Source organism: Rhincodon typus, chromosome 2 (assembly GCF_021869965.1).
Source record: "Rhincodon typus isolate 14 chromosome 2, sRhiTyp1.1, whole genome shotgun sequence".
Lineage (NCBI taxonomy): Eukaryota > Metazoa > Chordata > Chondrichthyes > Orectolobiformes > Rhincodontidae > Rhincodon > Rhincodon typus.
Genome location: NC_063333.1, coordinates 11,780,986 through 11,800,835, shown reverse-complemented (window position 1 = coordinate 11,800,835; position 19,850 = coordinate 11,780,986). Strand labels below are relative to the sequence as shown.

General features: G+C 40.5%; 1 protein-coding gene across 3 annotated transcripts in view; it reads right to left on the bottom strand.

The window, feature by feature from the left end:
* LOC109933309 (guanylate kinase) overlaps window positions 1-19,850 on the bottom strand; it is a 42,928-nt gene that overhangs the window by 10,981 nt on the left and 12,097 nt on the right. For all 3 annotated transcript variants that reach the window (XM_020532283.2, XM_020532286.2, XM_048607329.1), the window contains exons 2-3: window positions 4,872-4,985; window positions 4,384-4,425 (exon numbers count right to left, since the gene is read on the bottom strand). In XM_020532283.2, coding sequence (XP_020387872.2) covers window positions 4,384-4,425; window positions 4,872-4,985 — 156 coding nt within the window. The remainder of the gene's footprint in view (window positions 1-4,383; window positions 4,426-4,871; window positions 4,986-19,850) is intronic.

Sequence of the window (19,850 nt, the reverse complement as noted above, 5' to 3'; positions counted from 1 at the left end):
GGACAAACACTTGACTTATTACAAAGCTCACAGACCATACTTTGCAGACTTACAGACACAATCCAGACTAGCTGAGCCTTAGTACTCAAAATGATGTTCTTAAGGAAAAGAATATTAACATTATTTTCAGCCTCACTACATCTAAAAGTATACAGCATGATTGATGTGATAGAAAATTCTTGTGCAGGGGCAAAATAGAAGCCATTCAATGCTAACTTAATAGTTCTTTAAAGAAAAGTTAATTTGGAACTTATTTCAGAAACCAGCAAGACTTAATTTTAATAATTTTGGTCATTTGTTTTCTCCATTGAGTAGAGAACCTCAGCTAGTCTGTAAAAAGTTAAAGAAATCCTTAAAGCAAGTTTAAACAGAGAAGTAGATATCTGAAAACTAAACGCTCTTTAGGATTGTTTTAGTATTTGAAACAAAAGAGACTTTCTCAATGCACAAATAGGAATAAACAAGTGCAATCTTATCGCCATCAGAGATAAATGAGGGCAGAAATGACAAGGATTGGCACCTAAATATTGAAGAATACGTAACATTTAGGAAGGACACGAAGCTAGGGAAGAGGAGGAGGGTGGCTGTGATATTACAAGATGATATAAGTACCAATGGAGATCGATCAGCCAAGTTCACAAAGCCAGGAGGCAGAAACAGTTTGGGTAGAGGTGAGAAATGATAAAAGCAAGAAATTACTGGTGGAAATGGTGTCCAATAACCACATAGCAGAATGGAGTATAAAAGGAAGAAATAATTAGAGCCTGTCAGCAAGGTATGGTGATAATCATGGGGGATTTTGATCTGCATATACACTGGAAATCAGAGGACAAAGGTGGCCAGATGAATAATTGAGAAAATTCAAACAGCACCTTCTAGAGACAACCAAAGAATAGACTGTACTAGACTTGGTATTATTCAACAATCTAGGATTAATCAATCAGCTCATTGTGAAGGCACCCCTAGACAGCAGCAATTATAATTTGATTGAATTTCACATTCAGTTTGTGGAAGAGTGCGTCCAAGAATAGCAGGCCCTACTTAAATAAGGGCATGTATACAGAGGTAGCTGAAATTAATTGGAAAATTAGGTTAAATGTAGGTCAATGGAGAGTGACAAAACAAAACAGGGAAAGGCTTCTGAAATCTGAAGCACAAAGGGACTTGGAGTCCTAGTTCAGCATTCTCCAAAGGTTAACATGCAGGGTTCAGCTGGCAGTTAGGAAGACAAACGCAATGTTAGCATTTATTTCAAAAAGGCAATACAAGAGCAGAGATGCAATGCTGAGGCTGTATAAGGGTCTATTCTGACTGCCATTTGGAATATTCTGAGCAGTTTTTGGTCCTGTATCTAAAGAAAAATCTGCAGGCATTGGAAGGGGGTCCAAAGGTGCTTTACAAGATTGATTCTGGAGATGAAGGGCTTGTAAATTAGACTGGTTGACAACTCTCGATCTGTACATGGAGCTCAGAAAGACAAGAGGGGTATCTCATTGAAAATTACAGGATTCTGAGAGACCTGGATAGAGTGGACATGGAGAAGATGTCTCTCCTTGAGAGACTAGGATCTGAGGCACAGCCTCACTGTGTAGGGACGATGCTCGAGAATTGAGATAAGGAGGAATTTCTTCTGCCAGAGGGCGGTTAATCTGTGGAATCAATGCCACAGAAGGCTGTGGAGGCCAAGTCATTGAATGTATTTAAGACAGAGATAGGTAGATTCTTGACAGTAAGGGAACTAAGGGCTATGGAGAGAAGACAGAAGAATGGGGTTGAGAAACATATCAGCCATGATCAAATGGCAGACTCAATGAGCTGAATGGTCTTAATTCTGCTCCTATATCTAATGCTTTATAAAATTCCAAAGGGAGCACCCAAGAGCCAACATTAGCTAAAAAAAAATTAAAGATAGTATCAAACTTAAAGACAAAACATATAATTATACAAACATGGGTGACAGGTCAGAAGGTTGGCCAGAATATAAAAGAACATCAAAGCATGTCTAAAAGATTAATAAATTGGAAATGTAGAGTGCAAACTAGCTAGAAATTTAAAAAGAGATAGTAAGAGTTTCTGTATGCACTTTTAAAAATAAATGAACAAAGTGACCAATGAACAGGTCTTCAATGTAGAATATACAAGTAACATCCCAGAAATAATTAAAATCAGGAAATGCAAGGATGGAGGAACTCAAGAAAATTACAATCACTAGGGAAATGGTACCAAGTAAATCACTGGCACTGCAGTCTGACAAGCCCCAGCCACTAATGGACTTAAAAACAATGAAAATTGGAACAGGAATATGCCATTCAATAGGATTGTGGCTGATCATCCAACACAGTACAATGTTCCAGCTTTTCCTCCATATCCCTCTGCTCCCTAACAGCTGTATCTGTCTCCTCCTTAAAAATAATGAACTTTTTGTCATCAATTGGTTTCTATGGCAGAGAATTCCAAAGGCCTGCCACTTCCGGTGAAGAAATTTCTCATCTCAGTCTTAAATGGCTTATTCCGTATCATTAAACTGTGACTATTGGTTCAGGGCTCCCCAGTCATTGGGAACACGTATCCTGCATCTACCCAATGTAATCCTGTTAGAATTATCAAGGTTTCTATGAGATCCGATACTTCTAATCAACTCCATTCTAGCATCTTAAAAGAAGTGGTTTTAATTTTCCAAAATTTGAGATTCAGGAAAGGTTCCATTAAATTGAAAAACAATGAATGTATTTTTTCAATAAAAAAGTGGGGGGGATCAGAAAGCAGGAAATTACAAGTCATTTAGCTAGACATCTGTTATAAGAAAGATGATAAGAGTTTCGGGCGGCAGGGGGTATGGGGAGAAGAGGGGTTGGTTCTCAGTCAGCTGGACATCTGGTTTGTGGTAGACAGACACCAATAGTCCAAGTTCAATTCCCACACCAGCTGAGGTCACTAGGACGGTATCATCTTCTCAGCCTCACCCCTCACTCAGGTTAAACCACCACTAGTCATCCCTCTCTAATCTCAGAGCAGCTACGGGAATATAACAACTTTCATTTACCCCATTGGCATTATAAATATTTTAGGCAGGGCACTTTGTTGACTCTGCTTGATTACCTTGAACTTTCCAAAGTCCTTTTGGGAAAGAGAAATCATGTTTATCCAATTTACTGGAGTTCAAGGAGGAGGAATAAAGTAATGTGATGAAGGTAAAGGGGAAACAATGGATGCATTGTACTTAGATTTGCCGAAGTTTCTTTTAAATTCACTCGTGGACATGGGCATTGCTGGCTGAGCCAGTATTCATTACAATATCCTTTTATTGTCACACGTGCCCCATTGTAGGAGTACAGTGAAAAACTTTTACAATGTCTGCCTTCTTATGGCGACATCTTAGGTACAAGTACCTAGGTACAGTTCTTGGATACAGCAGAGGGATAAAAGTAGTTGCTTAATTACGTAATTGAAAGTAAGTTAAATATAGGAATATATTAAGGGATATATTAAGGGGTTAACATTACAGCGTTCTAAGGTGAGGGACTGTCCCCCTTACACCAGTCTCCATCCAGGATTAGCTGCCTGCATGCTGTTCCAGGTGGCTGCATCCTATGTGCTGCTGCAGGGCTTCTTCTCAACGCTGCTCCAAGCTCGCAGTCCACGTGCTGCTCCACGGCTCACTGCTCACAGTGCTCTAGGGCTCATGGGGCGCAAGGCCACACTGCTCGTGGGTTCTCTGCGAGTCTTGGCCCGTGCTCGCCCCGGCCCTCCACGGGTCTCAGCCCGCTCGCTCCAGTCCTCCACAACTCCATACACTCCAGGGTTGGTGGTGGGAAACAAAGAAAGGGGAAAAAAGAAGGATAAAAAGGAGGGAAAAGGGTTAAAGGACCTGGCAAACAGAGGAGCTCTGACCGGAGTGTCCTACTCTACCACCATCTTAGACTGAAAGCCCTATCCTAGTTGCCCTTGAGAAAAAGTGGTGGGGAGCTGTCTTTTTGAACCACTGCAGTCCATGTGCTGTAGGTAGATCCACAATGCTGTTCAGGAGGGAATTCAAGGATTTTGACCCAACAACATTGAGGAAACAGACCCTGAAGGTGACACAAAGGTTATTGTGAAAAATGAAAGCTCATGCTGGAGATATAACACATTCACATGAAAAGAAGGTTGGCATGTTAACAAGGAACAAAATAGACATAAATGGATCAAGTTTTGGCTGGAAACTTAATTTGGTAACCATACCTTTCTTTGGTACTTCCAAAGTCATTTATAAAAACAGTAAACTCATCCATATAACACACCATTCATCACATCTTGCCAACCAGCAAAGGATCCACTTATGCCTAACGAGAACTTTACATTTTGTGACTCTGGGAGTTTAAGTTAAACGAAATGGGTGCTCACCTTTACCATTCTCTTCACCTGGCCTTGGATTTCTTGTTGTATCTGTAAAACAATTCACACCATCAAGCAAACGTCACTTAGAACAAAGTATATTCACAAACTTCCAAGCCCAATTATCCTACCATATGCATTAGTAAATCAGTCTCAACAGAAAGGCCCCCTGAAAATGTCTAATTAATCGGTTTTGATTCAAACAAAACAATATTATTCATTGGAAAAAAATCAATTAATAATTTATGAATCTGACCATAAGCATTGCTCAGAACATTCAGAATAAATTAAAATTATTTGAACCAATTCTCAGCCAGAACAAATTGGAGTGTTCACTGTGAACTCAGTTCTATTTTCACAGCAGCACAAATTGTAATTTCTGCACATATCTGAAATATGAAGGTCTGCCTGCTGTTAGGCAGGTTAAGACCACTGGTGACAGACAATTGCTTTGCAAAGTCTCAGCTAGAAAAAGAAGCATTAAAAGAGCTACTAACGAGAGACGCTGAATCCAAAAACTTGATCGTATTCCTCAAAAAGCAGCTTCAGCAGAGTACTCTTGCCTGCTCCAGAAGGTCCACTAATTACCACTGGTCTGGGTTTTGCCATTACTGGAAAATTAAAAACAAAATTATTCATAACTCAACTGATGGCTCCAGTACTGTCTGAAGTTGCACAGGAAGAATTACAGCCCACACATAAGCATTAGGTTCCATTACTGAACGAGATGTCGGCCCTGGTGAACCAAAGACCTTCTCTAGGATCCAATTACCACATCCATCACAGAGAGGTGCCTCAGTTCTGAGTTTTATGCCCTTACCATTACCCACCCCTCCCAAAATGTGGAATGAACTGCCAGAAGAAGTAGTCAATGCAGTTACAGACCATTCAGGAGAGATGTTAGGAAGCACAACTATATACAAAGGGTGCTTGGAACTCTCTTCCACAAATAGCAGTGGATGCAAGATCAGTTATTAATTGTAAATCTGAGACAGATCTTTTTTTTTTGTTAAGCAAAAGTATTAAGGGATATGGGCCTAAGGCAGGTATATGGAGTTAGGCCACAGATCAGCCACGCTCTCTTTGAATGGTGGCACAGGCTCGAGGGGGTGAATGGCCTATTCCTGATCCAGTGATAGACATTCCTATGATAGACAGGTTTTTAACTAGTATTTGGATGAAGGGTTATGAAGAGCGGGCAGGAAAGTGGATCTGAGACTGAGATGAGACCAGCCATGATCATATTGAATGTTGGAGCAGACTGGAGAGGCTGAATTGCCTACACTTGCTCCTACTTACGTGTTGGCTGAGGAACAAATATTCAAAGTATCTAACATCACTATTAGCAAAAGCACTGGAGACAGAGTAGAACTTAAAATATTCTATTTTATAACAACACAATCTATTCATTCCATAACTTAGTCATAATACAGAAAATAATCTATATCTAACAAAGTATATTTGAGTCTCATGAACCACAGTAAACTTAAATCAAAAAAAGGTAATATCTCCGAATAGTCATTACTTTAGCAAAACAAATGAGTGGGGAATGATCACACAACAAAACTATGCACAAAAATCGACGAAGTTGTTCCTAAGGAGAGAAAAACACTACACAAGCCAATCCACTTGCTTTAAAGTCGTCTCAAACCACTCTTATAATTAATAAAGTTAGAATTAGAACTAGAACCAGAACCAGAACCAGGTTTATTGTCACACGTGCACTCATGAGTACAGTGAGAAGTTTAGAGTCACTGCTTATGGGGCTAGCTTTGATACAAAAGATGCCTAGGTACAGACTCATAGGAATAAAAACAAGAAAAATAAAGAAATAAAAAGTCCAGTATTACAGACCTCTGTGCCATCTTAGGTATAACAGATATCTAGATACAAAATCTTAGAAATAAATTATAAGTATAAAGAAATGAAAGGTGAAGAATTACAGTCCTTCCAAGCAGAGGTGGTGGTGCACAGGAGATCGCACTGAGCCTCGAGGCCCAGAATCCACACCTGCTTCACCTGGGACATCAATGATGCTGCATGAGGATAGGAGGTAAGAAAGAAGAAAAACAAACACGAAAGAAATGAAACAGACGGAGCAGGCGAGCTCTGACTCAGCAGTCTTACTCCACCACCGTCTTGGAACATGTAATGTGTCACATAGCTCAAAACCATATACATACACAACTCAAGTTCCGAAAGATGAATCTTTCACTTCAGTTCTTGGTAGAAAAATAACTGGAAAAGTAAACATTTCAAACACCCACAATTATGATTCACCTGAAATGCAGGACGAGGTCAAAATGTCTCAAAATTCTTCTGCCCCTGCCATTTGCTTTTGCATTGCATGTGCCTTTTGCAACATTTGCACTTTATATTTAATAAATGCTACCACTTAATCCAACACTTTGACCTTTTAATCTCTCCTTTTAATAACTTCAAGTTAGCAAAAGGACGTATAAAACTAAAACCATATTCCAGACAGTAGCAACATTATGTGAAGTTTATGCCCTGTCTGCCAACCTGCTATTATTTAAACTTGATTTGGGTATCTAGTATTCACGGTATGAGTAAATGGATTACAGCAGCACATGACACAGCAGTAACCAGAAGTCAAATAGTTTTAGTGATGAACTGAGACAGATTTCCGGTTCAGGTGCTATTCATTTCTGATTAAGAACAATCTTGTGTCGATGTCAAGTTTTCAGAATAGGTACATTCCTTCCTCTCATTTCTTCACTTATCCAAGGATGTTAAAATGCTTGTAACTTTTTCTTTCACAATTTCTTCAATGCCCTCATGGAGCAGAAATCTGGTCTGGTTGACTATAGACCCACTGCAAATGTGGTTGACTCTTAACTGTCTCTGAAATGGCCTAGCAAGTCACTCAGTTGTATAGCTCACTACGAAGTCTCAACAAAGAATTGAAACCAGATGAAACACTAAGCACTGACCTAGGCACCAGAGACAACAGCAGCAAAAGAAGTTCTGTTGACCCTGCAGTCCTCCATACTAATATCTGGGGGTGAGTTAGTCAAGTGACAGCCTGACATAGTCATTACTTTCAGAATCATATCTTAAAGACACCACCATCACCATCCCTGGATTTGTCCTGGTCCCACTGGCAAGACAGCAGAAGAGGCAGCAGTAATATACAGTCAGAAGGGAGTTGCCCTGACAGTCCTCAACATGGAGTCTGGACCCTACAAGGTTTCAAGTCTTCAGGTTAACTAGGGCAAGGAAACCTTTTGCTGATTACCATGTACCATCCTCCCATAGCTGATGAATCAGTACTCCTCCATGTTGAACAACGCTTGGAGGAAGCAGAGGGTGGCAACGACGCAAAATGTACTCTGGGTGTGGGATTTCAACGTCCACCACCATTTTTGGCTCAGCAGCAGCACAACTAATCGAGCTGGTCAGCTCCTAAAGTACACAGCTTCTGGAGGGAAAATCACACTTGGCCTGATCCTGACCAATCTGCGAGCTGTAGATGCTTCTGTAATTGACAATATCTGTAAAAGTGACCACAGCACAGTCCTCGGATAAAGTCCCGCCTTCACATTCCTTAATACCCTCCATCACATTGTTTGGCACTATCACTAAAGTAAACAGGACATACTTCACACAGATCTAGCAACTCAAGACTGGGCATTCATGAGGCACTGTGGGCCATCAACAGCAGCAGAATTGTACTCCAGCACAATTTGCAACCTCATGTCCCAGCATATCCCCCACTGAACCATTACCATCAAGCCACAGAATCAGTTCTGGTTTGATGGAGAGTGCAGGAGGGCATGTAAAGGCCATGGGCCCTGACAATATTCTGCTTAAAGTATTGAAGACTTGTGCTCCAGAACTTGCTGCACCCCGAGCCAAGCTGTTCCAATACAACACTGGCAATGTGGAAAATTGCCCAGGTATGTCCTGTACACAAAGCATGACAAATCCTACCTGGCTAATTACCACCCCACCAATGTACTCTCAATCATTAGTAAAGTGATGGAAGGTGTCATCAACAGTGCTATCAAGCAGCACCTACACAGCAATAACCTGTTCACTGGCACCAATTTGTGTTTCACTACGGCTTGACCTTGTTACAGCCTTCATTCACAGACGGACAAAAAGAGCTGGATTCCAGAGGTGAGATGAGAGTGACAGTCCTTGATATCAAGGCTGCACTTGACCAAGTGGAGCCCTAACAAAACTGGAATCAACATGAATCGGAGGCAAAATCTCTGTTCGTTGGAGTCATACCTGACATGTAGGAAAATGGTTGTGGTTGTTGGAGAACAGTCATCTTGGTTCCAGGACATCTCTGCAGGAGTACCTTGGGATGGTTTCCTAGGCCCAAGCATCGTCAGTTGCTTTAATGACCTTCTCTCCAATGGAAGGTCAGATATGGGGATGCTCATCGGCAATTGCACAATGTTCAACACCATTAGCGACTTTCTCAGATACTAAAACAGTCCATGTTCAAATGCAACAAGATGTGGACAAAATCCAGGCTTGGGCTGACAAGTGACAATTGTGCCACACAACAACCAGGCAATGGCCATCTCCCATAAGAGACAATCTAACCAGCCCTTGTCATTCAATGGTGTTATCATCACTGAACCTCCCACTATCAACATCCTGGGGGGTACCATTAACCAGAAACTCAACTGGACTCGCCATATAAATAGTGTTTACAGAGCAGATCAGAGGCTAGAATTCTCAAGCATGGCATCAGCTCTTGACTCCTCAAAGCCTGTCCAATCTACAAGACACAAATGACGAGTGTGATGGAATACTCCCCACTTGCCCGATGGCTACAACTCCAACAATACTCAAGCAATTTGACACCATCCCGGACAAAGCAGCTTACTTGATTAGCACCACATCCACTCCCTCCACCACTGATGCTCAGTAGCAGCAGTGTGTTCTATTGACAAGTTGTACTGTAGAATTCAAAGACCCTTAGATAGCACCTTCCAAACCCATGATCACTTCCATCTAGAAAGACAAGGGCAGCATATACACGAGAACACCACCACCTGTAAGTTACCCTCCAAGTCTCTCAATTTCCTGATTTGGGAATATAATTATCGTTCCTTTAATGGGTCAAAATCCTGGAATTCCCTCCATACAGGCATTGTGGATCAACCAACAGCATATGGACTGCAGTAGTTCAAGAAGGCAGCTCACCACCACCTTTTCAAGGGCAACTAGAGACAGCCAAAAAAAATGCTGGCCAGCCAGCAACACCCACATCCCATGAATGAATACAAAAAGAACCAAATTATCAGAATAACTGCCTGACACCCAGCACGTGATAAGCAGAAAATTCCTTCAATTCAATTTTGAAAAGACCAAAGTCATCGATTTTGGCTCTCACCACAAAATTCACCTTTTTGCCACTGATTCCATTCCTCCCTCTTGCAAATGCCAAAGACTGAACCCCATTGTTCACAATCTCGGTGTTACAGCAGACACCAAAACGAGTTTGCAAACACAAGACTCATGTTATAGCAACATCTCAACCTCAAACTTTTCACTTTTATATTAAAATCCCTGCACAGCCACTGAAAACTTGAGAAAAACAACAAGTTTATTACACTCAAAATTTTCCACATTTGCTGGCTGTAGCAAGATGTTAAATGCAACAAATACATTTCCCATTTGCCTAAAAATAACAGAAAATCTTCATGTCATCAATTTCTTTCAAAATTTAACTTCAAGTACTTGACAGGGCCATGGAAAGACCTTAGAGGAAAAATCCTTTAAGCTGTTGCTGCCAAACATAGTATTGTGATCCTTACAAAAGAGGATACTAGTGTTTCAATTCGCAAAAATTTAAAGGCGACCATGTGAGGAGGAAACCTAATCAAACAGTGAAATTTCCTGATAAAGTTGCACGAATAGGAGCCTCTGTGAACATTAACATTGTGCTCAGTATACAATAGTAAATGCTGTAGACTGCACTAAAAAATAACCTGCTTCCCAGTACTCACATATAATGGGTGCAACATTATTTCATTTACTTGCTCACGGTTAGCTTACCGTTTATATACTTGTTTGGCCCCTGATGGCGACTGCTTTCAGTTCAAGCAAGCACAAGCTCCGACAACACCTAAAGCACAAAGCGCTGTAGTAGTGTCGCACTTCTCCAGTCTTAATGAATTACAGATTGACTTGCTCACGTGAACATGTCTAAATCTTCAAGCAGGGCAAACAGCTAATCTGAAGCTAGCATGAGGTTAACTCTCTTTAAAAGAAATGCATGCATTTCAGCCACCCATTTCAAAACTAGTGAAGTGCCCAGAAACCTTATGAAAAATGACAAGGTTTCACGTTTGTAGATTTTTTTCTCACAATAAATTAAGGAATATTGGATCATAAAATGGATGAACATACATCTGAACTGTTCTTTACTTCTTTTCTAAACATGCAATTAATACTGAACCCTACTCTTGATAGTATGACTTCAGATGTTACAGAAAAAAAACAGTAGCAGAATTTTAACATACTCCTTGTGCCGAAGAAACCAAACTTCAATTTTCATAAAACAGCCCACTTCTACTGTCTACACCACATGAAAGGCTACTTGATGAATGACCAGCACAAAAGTATTCAGAATTAGAAAGCAGTAATTATCTCATTTAAAAATCTACAAGTATGTCCAAACATGTTGAAATGAAGACCTGAAAAGAACAGGGATACATGAACACCAAACATTAAAACGCCACCATTGCTTGAAATAATTATATATGAAGAACGACTGGATAGACTAGACTTGTACTCACTGAAATTCAGGAAAATGAGGGGGATCTCATTGAAACATATAAAATTCTGATGGGACTGGACAGGCTAGATGTGGGAGGAATGCTCCCGATGTTGAGGGAGTCCAGAACTAGAGGTCACAATCTAAGAATAAGGGGTGAGCCATAAGCCATTCAGGACTGAGGTGAAGAAGAATTTCTTCAGAGTTGTGAACCTGTGCAATTCTCTCCCACAGGAAGCTATTGGAGCCAGTTGATTAGATATATTCAAGAGGAAGCTGGACGTGGGCCTTGTGGCTAAAGGGATAAAGGGATATTTAAAGAAAACAGAGGTGGGATACTGAAATTGCATGATCAGCCATGATCATATTGAATGATGGTGCAGATTTGAAGGACCGAATGGGCTACTCCTGAACCTATTTTCTATGAATCTACAAAATCCAACTAGATCAGCTGAATAGACAGGGCCAATCATGCTGGAAAAACAGTGCTGTCATGAGTAATTTGCACGTCAGGCACTAAGTTTACAAGGTGAAGAGACGCAGGCTCGACAGTCAACCGATAGCTGTTATAGCTGCTTCACACTAATGGCATTCCATTATGAGACTATTTTTAAAACAGGGAACATTAATCACTCATTAAATTTTCTGCAGGAAATTAGGTTGGTGATCAACAGTGCAACTATCCTTTGAAGGAGTAGTGATAGTTGTTAATGCAACGTCAATCACTTTCGCTGGCCTGGAAAAGGAACAATTTAGTTTGAAGTTACATTGGTAGGTGCGTTTCTTCCTGTCCTTTATTCTTTTCCCCCATCCCACCCCCTCAATGTAACCTTTCTTTCCATGTCTTCTGAATCACATTAGCTTTTAGTTCACCCTTCCATTCTGCTGTTAGTTTTTCTTTCTCAATCTATATCAATAGTTTGGCCAAAGTGACCGAATGTATAAATTTGCTGAAGTTACCAGCACAGGAAAGTAAATTGTCAAAAGGAGGAATCTACAAAGAAATATAGATAAGGTGGTGGTCAAAAATGGGAATGCCAATATGGGAAAATGTGAACTTGTTCATTTTGTAGAGGTACCGGTGTTGGACTGGGGTTGACAAAGTTAGAGGTCACATGACACGAGGTTATAGTCCAACTGGTTTATTTGAAATCACAAGCGTTCACAGCACTCCAAAATACTCAAATACTACATACAGTTTTGGTGCCCTTGTCTGAAAAATATATAATTGTATTAGAAACAATTCAGGAAAAAGATTCATTTGACACATTGCTAGGATGAAAGGCTTAGCATATGAAGAAAGATTGTACAGTTTGGGCCTACATCCATTTGAGTATAGTTGAATGAGAGATTACCTTACTGGAGCAAAGAAGATCCTGAGGGAACTTGATAGGGTGATTACTGAGAGATGTTTCCTTTTGTGGGAGAGACTAGAACTAGGGAACATGATTTAAAAAGTCAGGTCTCTCTTTTAAGATGGAGTTGAGGAGAACTTTGAGGGCCATTGGTCTATAGAATTCTCATGGAAACAGACTCTTCGGTCCAACTTATCCATGCCAACCAGATATCCTAAATAAATCTAGTTCCATTTGCCAGCATTTGGCCTATATCCCTCTGAACCATTCCGATTCATATACCCATTCAGATGCCTTTTAAATATTGTAACTGTACCAGACTCCACCACTTCCTCTGGCAGCTCGTTCCATACATGCACCACCCTCTGCATGAAAAAATTGCCCCTTAGATCCCTTTTAAATCTTGTCCCATCACCTTAAACCTATGCACTCTAGTTTTGACTCCCCCACCCTGGGGAAAAGACCTTGTCTATTTACCCTATCTACGCCCATCATGATTTTATATACCTCTATAACGTGACCCCTCAGCCTCCAATGCTCCTGGGAAAATAGCCCTAGTCTATTCAGCTTCTCCCTGCAGCTCAAATCCTCTAACCTTGGCAACATCCTTGTAAATCTTTTCTGAACCCTTTCTAGTTTCACAACATCCTTCCTATAGCAGGGAGACCAGAACTGCACACACTATTCTAATTTGGGCCTAACCAACGTCCTGTACAGCCACACCATGACCTCCCAACTGCTATACTCAATGCATCGACCAATAAAGGCAAGCATACCAAATGCCTTCTTCATTATCCTGTCTACCTGCAACTCCACTTTCAAGGAACTATGAGCCTACACTCCAAGGTCTTTGTTCAGCAGCACTCTCCAGGACCTTACCATTAAGTGCATATGTCCTGCCCTGATTTGCCTTTCCAAAATGAAGTACCTCATATTTATCTAAATTAAACTCCATCTGCCACTCCTCGGCCCATTAGCCCATCTGATCAATACTGCATCGTAGTCTGAGGTAACCTTCTTCACTGTCCACCACACCTCCAATTTTGGTGTCATCTGCAAACTTACTAATCATACCTTTTATGTTCACATCCAAATGATTTACATCAATGACGAAAAGCATTGGCCCAGGCACCCATCCTTGTGGCACACGCTAGTCACAGGCCTCCAGTCTAAAAAGCAACCCTCCACCACCACCCTCTCTTCTACCTTCAAGCCAGTTCAGTATCTAAATAGCCAATTCTCCCTATAGTCCATGTGATCTAACCTTGCTAACCAGTCAATCATGAGGAACCTTGTTGAATGCCTTACTGAAGTCCATACTTGATGCTGAATTGCACAGATTTTTGATATTCAAAGGGGTCAAAGGATGTTGGGAGGGGATGGCAAACAGGAAAGTGCAGCTGAGATCACAATCAGATTGGCCATTATCTTAACGAATAGCACAGCAGAACCATGGAACACAAATGGACTAATCTTGCTCCCTTGGTCCAAACGTCAAATACCATTGGAGGTTTTTTTGGGGGGGGGGGGGGGAAAGAGAAGAGAAAGGAGACACAAAAAAAGGAATGCAAGGTGTGTCAAACTGGCCATATTCTCCCAGCTGACTCATCATTGTCCATGTCATTCAGGGGCTGGGAAAATTTAGCCTTTCATTGTAGGCATGACCAAATATACAGAATTTAGAGAGTCTAACAATCTTAAGGAATGAAATTTGTTACTGCAATCAGGTTAAATTGTCACATGCCCATTTTCAAAATACACGTAAACACTGACTTCCTGACTGCATTAAGTAAGTAGTAGGTTAATGACTACTTACTTGCAATACCCTCATGAGAACCTCACTTGACTCTGCTATCTTTCAGATTAGGGCCAATTGCAATTAAAAGATTACTTGGAACTCATTCTATAATCAAGGCAAACTAAAATGTACATTAATGATTAATTCTAAACCTGAACAGAAATGCTTAACATTCATGACATAATAGGATACAGTAGTTAAATTCACAGGAGGATACCCACCATTAGCCAAGAACCAGAAAATCAGAAAGACAAGTTAAATATTATATCAGAAATAATAACAAATTGATGAGAAAACTCAGCAGGTCTGGCAGTATCTGTGCGGAGAAAACAGAGGTAAAGTTTTGGGTCCAGTGACTCTTCTTCAGAGGACCAGAAATGTTAACTCTGCTTTCTTCTGCCAGACCTGCTGAGCTTTCCCAGCAATTTCTGCTTCTGATCTCCAACATCTGCAATTCTTGGTTGCTGATGTTTCGATAAACAAAAAAAAATCCAACCTTGTGTAACTGGTTACCAAAAATACCCATCAAATCTGCATACAATTAGTTCCCATATCCAAAACCCTCAGATACCGTACACGCAATGAAACGGTCAGATGCACAAAAGGAACTGAGAAAACACATACTCAAAAAATTGCAACTTTGAAACGCGAGATAAATACAAATAAAAAGACCACCCCAAAGCAGAAAGCAAGACTTCAAAGTGAGGACTACACCTAACAAACCAAGCTACAGTCCATCCTGCTCACAGTACAAAATTACCAACTCTTTAGATACTCTGTGCACAAAAGGAATCATAAATGTCATTAGGCATGTCAGAGGAGCAACCGATGGTCAAAACCAATATTAAGCCACATAAGGAGATATCAGCACAGCTAGCAGCAAGTTTTAGAAAGCATTTTAAACTGGCAAAGCAAGAGTGATTTCAGGAGGAAATTCTAGAATGTAGTATATTGGCAGTGGAAGGAACAACCACCAATGGTGGAGTGATTAAAATAAAAAGGGATTAAGAGGCCAGAATCAGAGGAATGCAGAGATCTCAGAGCTTTGTTAGATTGAAGGAGATTATAGAGATAAGGTGAAGCCATTTGAGGAATTAAAAACAAGGTTGTGATTTTAAAAAATGATATTGACAGAAGGGTGTTAATGAAGGTCAACAAGAACTAAGTTGGAAGAAATCTTTATGCAGTTTAGGTTATAGCCTACAAAACTCTCCTTTCTCCATATCTAAATACGTCTCCTATTAATGGTAGTGAAAAAGAGTGAACATTGCATGATATTTGTACAGATTTGCTTTGACTGGTAAGCTTTATCGCAGGTATATTATGGAAGATTTTTAAACTGTGCTTTCCTTAAGGATTTAATTTGTTCTTCATTGAGTCCCATGGTATTACTCATCAACCAGTTATCTTTAAATCCAATATTCAAATAAATTCTGACCAAGTCCCAAGAAAACTGAAATACTTCTGCACATCATAAAAACTAACAGCAAAATTCAATAATTCCAGTCATGACTGATTTGCCAGTTACACTGGAAAATTTGACGTAAACAAGGAGCAATTTATGAACTGCAAGTAGACAGGTGCACATGAAACAGTGGTCTTTTGATCACTTGACTTCCAAAGCAAAGTCCATTTAAAGCAACAGGTTGCCAAAATCAGATTGCCTAGTTTGAAATTACACTAGTGTAAAGTACAATCACGAAAGCACACATTCAGGACTTAGGTATAATATTACAGATCACTCTGTAAAATACAACTGCTTGCAAAGCAGTTATGTTCAACAGATTCAATCACAGTACTCACAATGAATAAAAGTGAACACAGCATTTTCAAAAATAGACAGTGCAATCTGTCATGGCTTTAGAGCCTGCAGAGGTTTCAGAGGTAGAGACTGGAAGAGACAAGGCTATGGACAGATTTTAAAACAAGGCTGAATTATTTATTTATTAAGTTGAGGCGGTGTCAGTCCAAAGATGATCAGTGAGCACAGGTCAGATGGTGCATTCATCGACTTCCTTGAAACAAAAGTTAATCCTATATAGTTTATTTATTGGTTATCCCTAGTTACCCTGAAGGCATGAAGAATCACACAGTTCAAGAAGACTCATTTCCCTGAAGGACCTTAGTGAACCAATGGATTTATAATATACAATACTCAGTTTGTCTGTTTAGATTGTTTTGATAGGTTAAGAGTGGTGTCTGTTGGTGGGTTTAGTTAGTGGGTGGTGTCTGGTACAAATGGAGGCAAGTGGATACATTGGTTGTACTTTCCCAAAATCCTTGGACATTGCGGAGGTGCTGGAAGATTGGAAACCTGCCACTGTGACAACCCAATTCAAAACGAGAGGAAGACAAAATGGGGGTAACAATAGCCGATTAGCCTAACATGGAACATTAGCCTGTTGGAACAGTGTCGGAATTAAGGAAGTAACAGCAGCACTTTTGGAAAATTGTCGAATCAAGCAGAGTCAGCATGACTTCATGAAAGGGAAATCGCATCTGACTAATTTATTAGAGTTTTTGAGAAAGTCTCAACTAGAGTGGATAGAGGGGAACCATCAGATATATTGTTTTTGGATTTCCAGAAGGCATCTCTCACAAAAGGTTAATTCCTAAGAGCTCACAGTGTAGGAGGTAGTATATTGACATAGATAGCTAAATGGGCAAGAAACGGCAAGTGGGGATAAGGTGTTCTTTTTCAGGTTGGCAACTTGTAAGCAGCAGGGATTTATGGTTATCAGTACTGGGACTGCAACTGTTGACAATAAATATTAATGACTTAGAGGAAGGAAGTGAATGTACTCTAACCAAAATTGCAGACAACAAATATAGGTGCAAAGGCAAGTGGTGACAGGGATTCAAACAGTTTACAGCAAGATATTTATAGGTTACGTAAGTGGACAAAATGTTAGCAAATGGAGTAAAATGTGGGAAAATGTGAAATTGTTAATTTTGGAAGGGAGAACACAAGAGTATATTTAAATGGAGAAAAACTGCAGAAATCTGCACACTAAAGTTACTTGGGGTTACTTTGTGTACAAAACACAGAAAGCTAGCACACAGGTGCAGCAGGCTAATAGAATGTTGGCCATTGCTTTAAGGCGGGGTTGGAGAATAATTGTAGGAAAGTCTTACTGCAATCGTACAAGGTGCTGGTGCGACCATATCTGGAGTACTGAGAGCAGTTTTGGTCCCTTTATTTAAGGAAAGATATTATGTCATTGGAGGCAGTTCAGAGCAAAGTCCACAAGGACGATCCCCAGTTTTTTCCTGTTCTTTATTCATTCACAGGATGAGGGCGTCGCTGGCCAGGCAGCATTTATTGCCCATCCCTAATTGCCCAGAGGACAGGTGAGTCAACCACATCACTGTGGGTCTGGAGTCACATGTAGGCCAGATGGCAGTTTCCTTCCCTAAAGGACAGTGAACCAGATGGGTTTTCCTGACAACCGAGGCTGGATTCATGGTCATCATTAGACTCTTAATTCCAGATATTTATTGAATTCAAATTCCACCATCTGCCATGGCAGGATTCCAACCCGGGTTGACAGAACATTATCTGGGTCTCTGGGTTTAGAATCCAGTAACAACACCACTGGACCACTGCCTCCCCATTGAAGGGATTGTCCTATGAGCAAAAGTTAAACAGGTTGGGAATTACGCATTGGAATTTAGAAGAATGAGAGATGATCGCATTGAAACAAAGGTAATGAAGGGGCTTGACAGGGTAAATGCTGAGAGGAAGGTTCTGTTCATGGGAGAATCTAGGATGAGAGAGCATAATGTCAGGAGAAAGGGATGAGGAAGAATTTCTTCTCTCAGAGGGTTGAAGGTCTTAGGGGATGGAAAAAGTGGGATGAAAGGAATGGGGTGGCATGAAAGAAATAGAACACCAGAATGAAGGAATGAGATAACAATTGCAGCAGGGACAATTATTTGAAAACTGTGTGCTATAGCTGTGGGCTAAATTTAAGGTTCACTAGATTCCATTCTAAACATTTTAGTAAAGCAGTCAAACAAAAATCAGCCATGAATCTATTGATTAATCTGTATAATCCTTAAGCAGTGTACGAATTATGCACAATTATTACAAAATATCTACAAGGAGTGGTGGACAAGGGCAAGGTGTGTGGGGAAAGTGAGAGTTTCAGAATCAAAGTTGGATAGGACCAAGGACTGGCACCAAGTCTCTTCCCCTTCCTGAATGCCATAGAAATTCTCACTGAGCAAGTGTCATTGATAATTATGTTTGCAGAGGGAAGCAAACTAAGCGGTGGGACTGATACACAGAAAACTGGGTTGTGAAGATAAGGATAAGACCCAGTGTACAACCTTTCTGTTTAAGCCTAGGGAAGAGGGCCAGAGTAAAGCTGCAAAACTATGGGCAAAGATGTGGACAAAGGTGACTGGTTTCAAGTGCTTCAGTCAGTGGTGTCAGAAGATGGACATAAGGTGGTGGTAGGTAAGCACCAAATTAGCTCAGGCTGGACTGACTGGAAGAAATGCAGAGTAATTATTGAGAGATAGAAGACTGCCACTGAAAGTAAAAGGAAGGAAGGAAGTTATAAGACGGTGAAATATGGGCAAAATCAAGGAAAAGGAATGTCGGAATACCAATGAGATGTGGATGCTGAGATGCAACTCTGGAGTTCCAAGTAAGGGAAAGATCAAGAACCATTGTGGAAACATTGGAGAAAGCGAAATGGTATGGTCACCTGTTTCAGACAGAAAAGAACATGGTGGGGAGATGCATGATATAGATTGTGCTGACAGGTAGATGAGGAATGAATAAGATCAGGGAGAATAATTCAGTTAAACATAAAAGGGCAAGATAAAGCATGGCGATTGCCAGGAGATACAGAAGGGTGATCAACCAGCATTGCACTGACCTGAAGTAAACTGGCAAAATGTGAAAGAAGAATCTATTGATGAAGTAAGTAAACAGTTAATATCTTCCAGATTATATAGATTGCATAGAATCTAACCACAGCGCAGAGACTCAAGCAAAGAGTTGTTATAAATATTGCTATGAAAACTGTATCCCAAACAAAAAAGCCATTTTCACGATAATTGCTGAAATTATAATCCGCTAATTTTAAAGGAACTAATTGTATTCATTCCTTGAATAGAACCATAAAGGTAAACCATTCAGTTCCTTGATCCGGCTCTAATATTCAATTAGATCAATGCCTGATCACCCGTGTCATTTCTTCAGCACTATCTCCACATCCCCTGGTGTTATCTGTGTACACAATGTACTTTTCCTATCTCTAACCTGCTTAATGATTCAGCTACTACAGCCCTCTGGGCAGGGCATTATGAAGATTCACCACCCTATAAATGCAGTTTATTTTTTCAACACTATCTCCATCTGATTTTTTTTTTAACTTCACTCATGTTTCATGGGCTTTGCTGGCTGGCCAGCATTTCTTGCCCATCCCTAGTTGCTCGAGAAGGTGATGGTGAGCTGCCTTCTTGAACAGCTGTGGTCCACATGCTGTAGGCAGACCCGCAATGCCCTCGGGGAGGGAATTTCAGGATTTTGACTCAGAGACAAAAT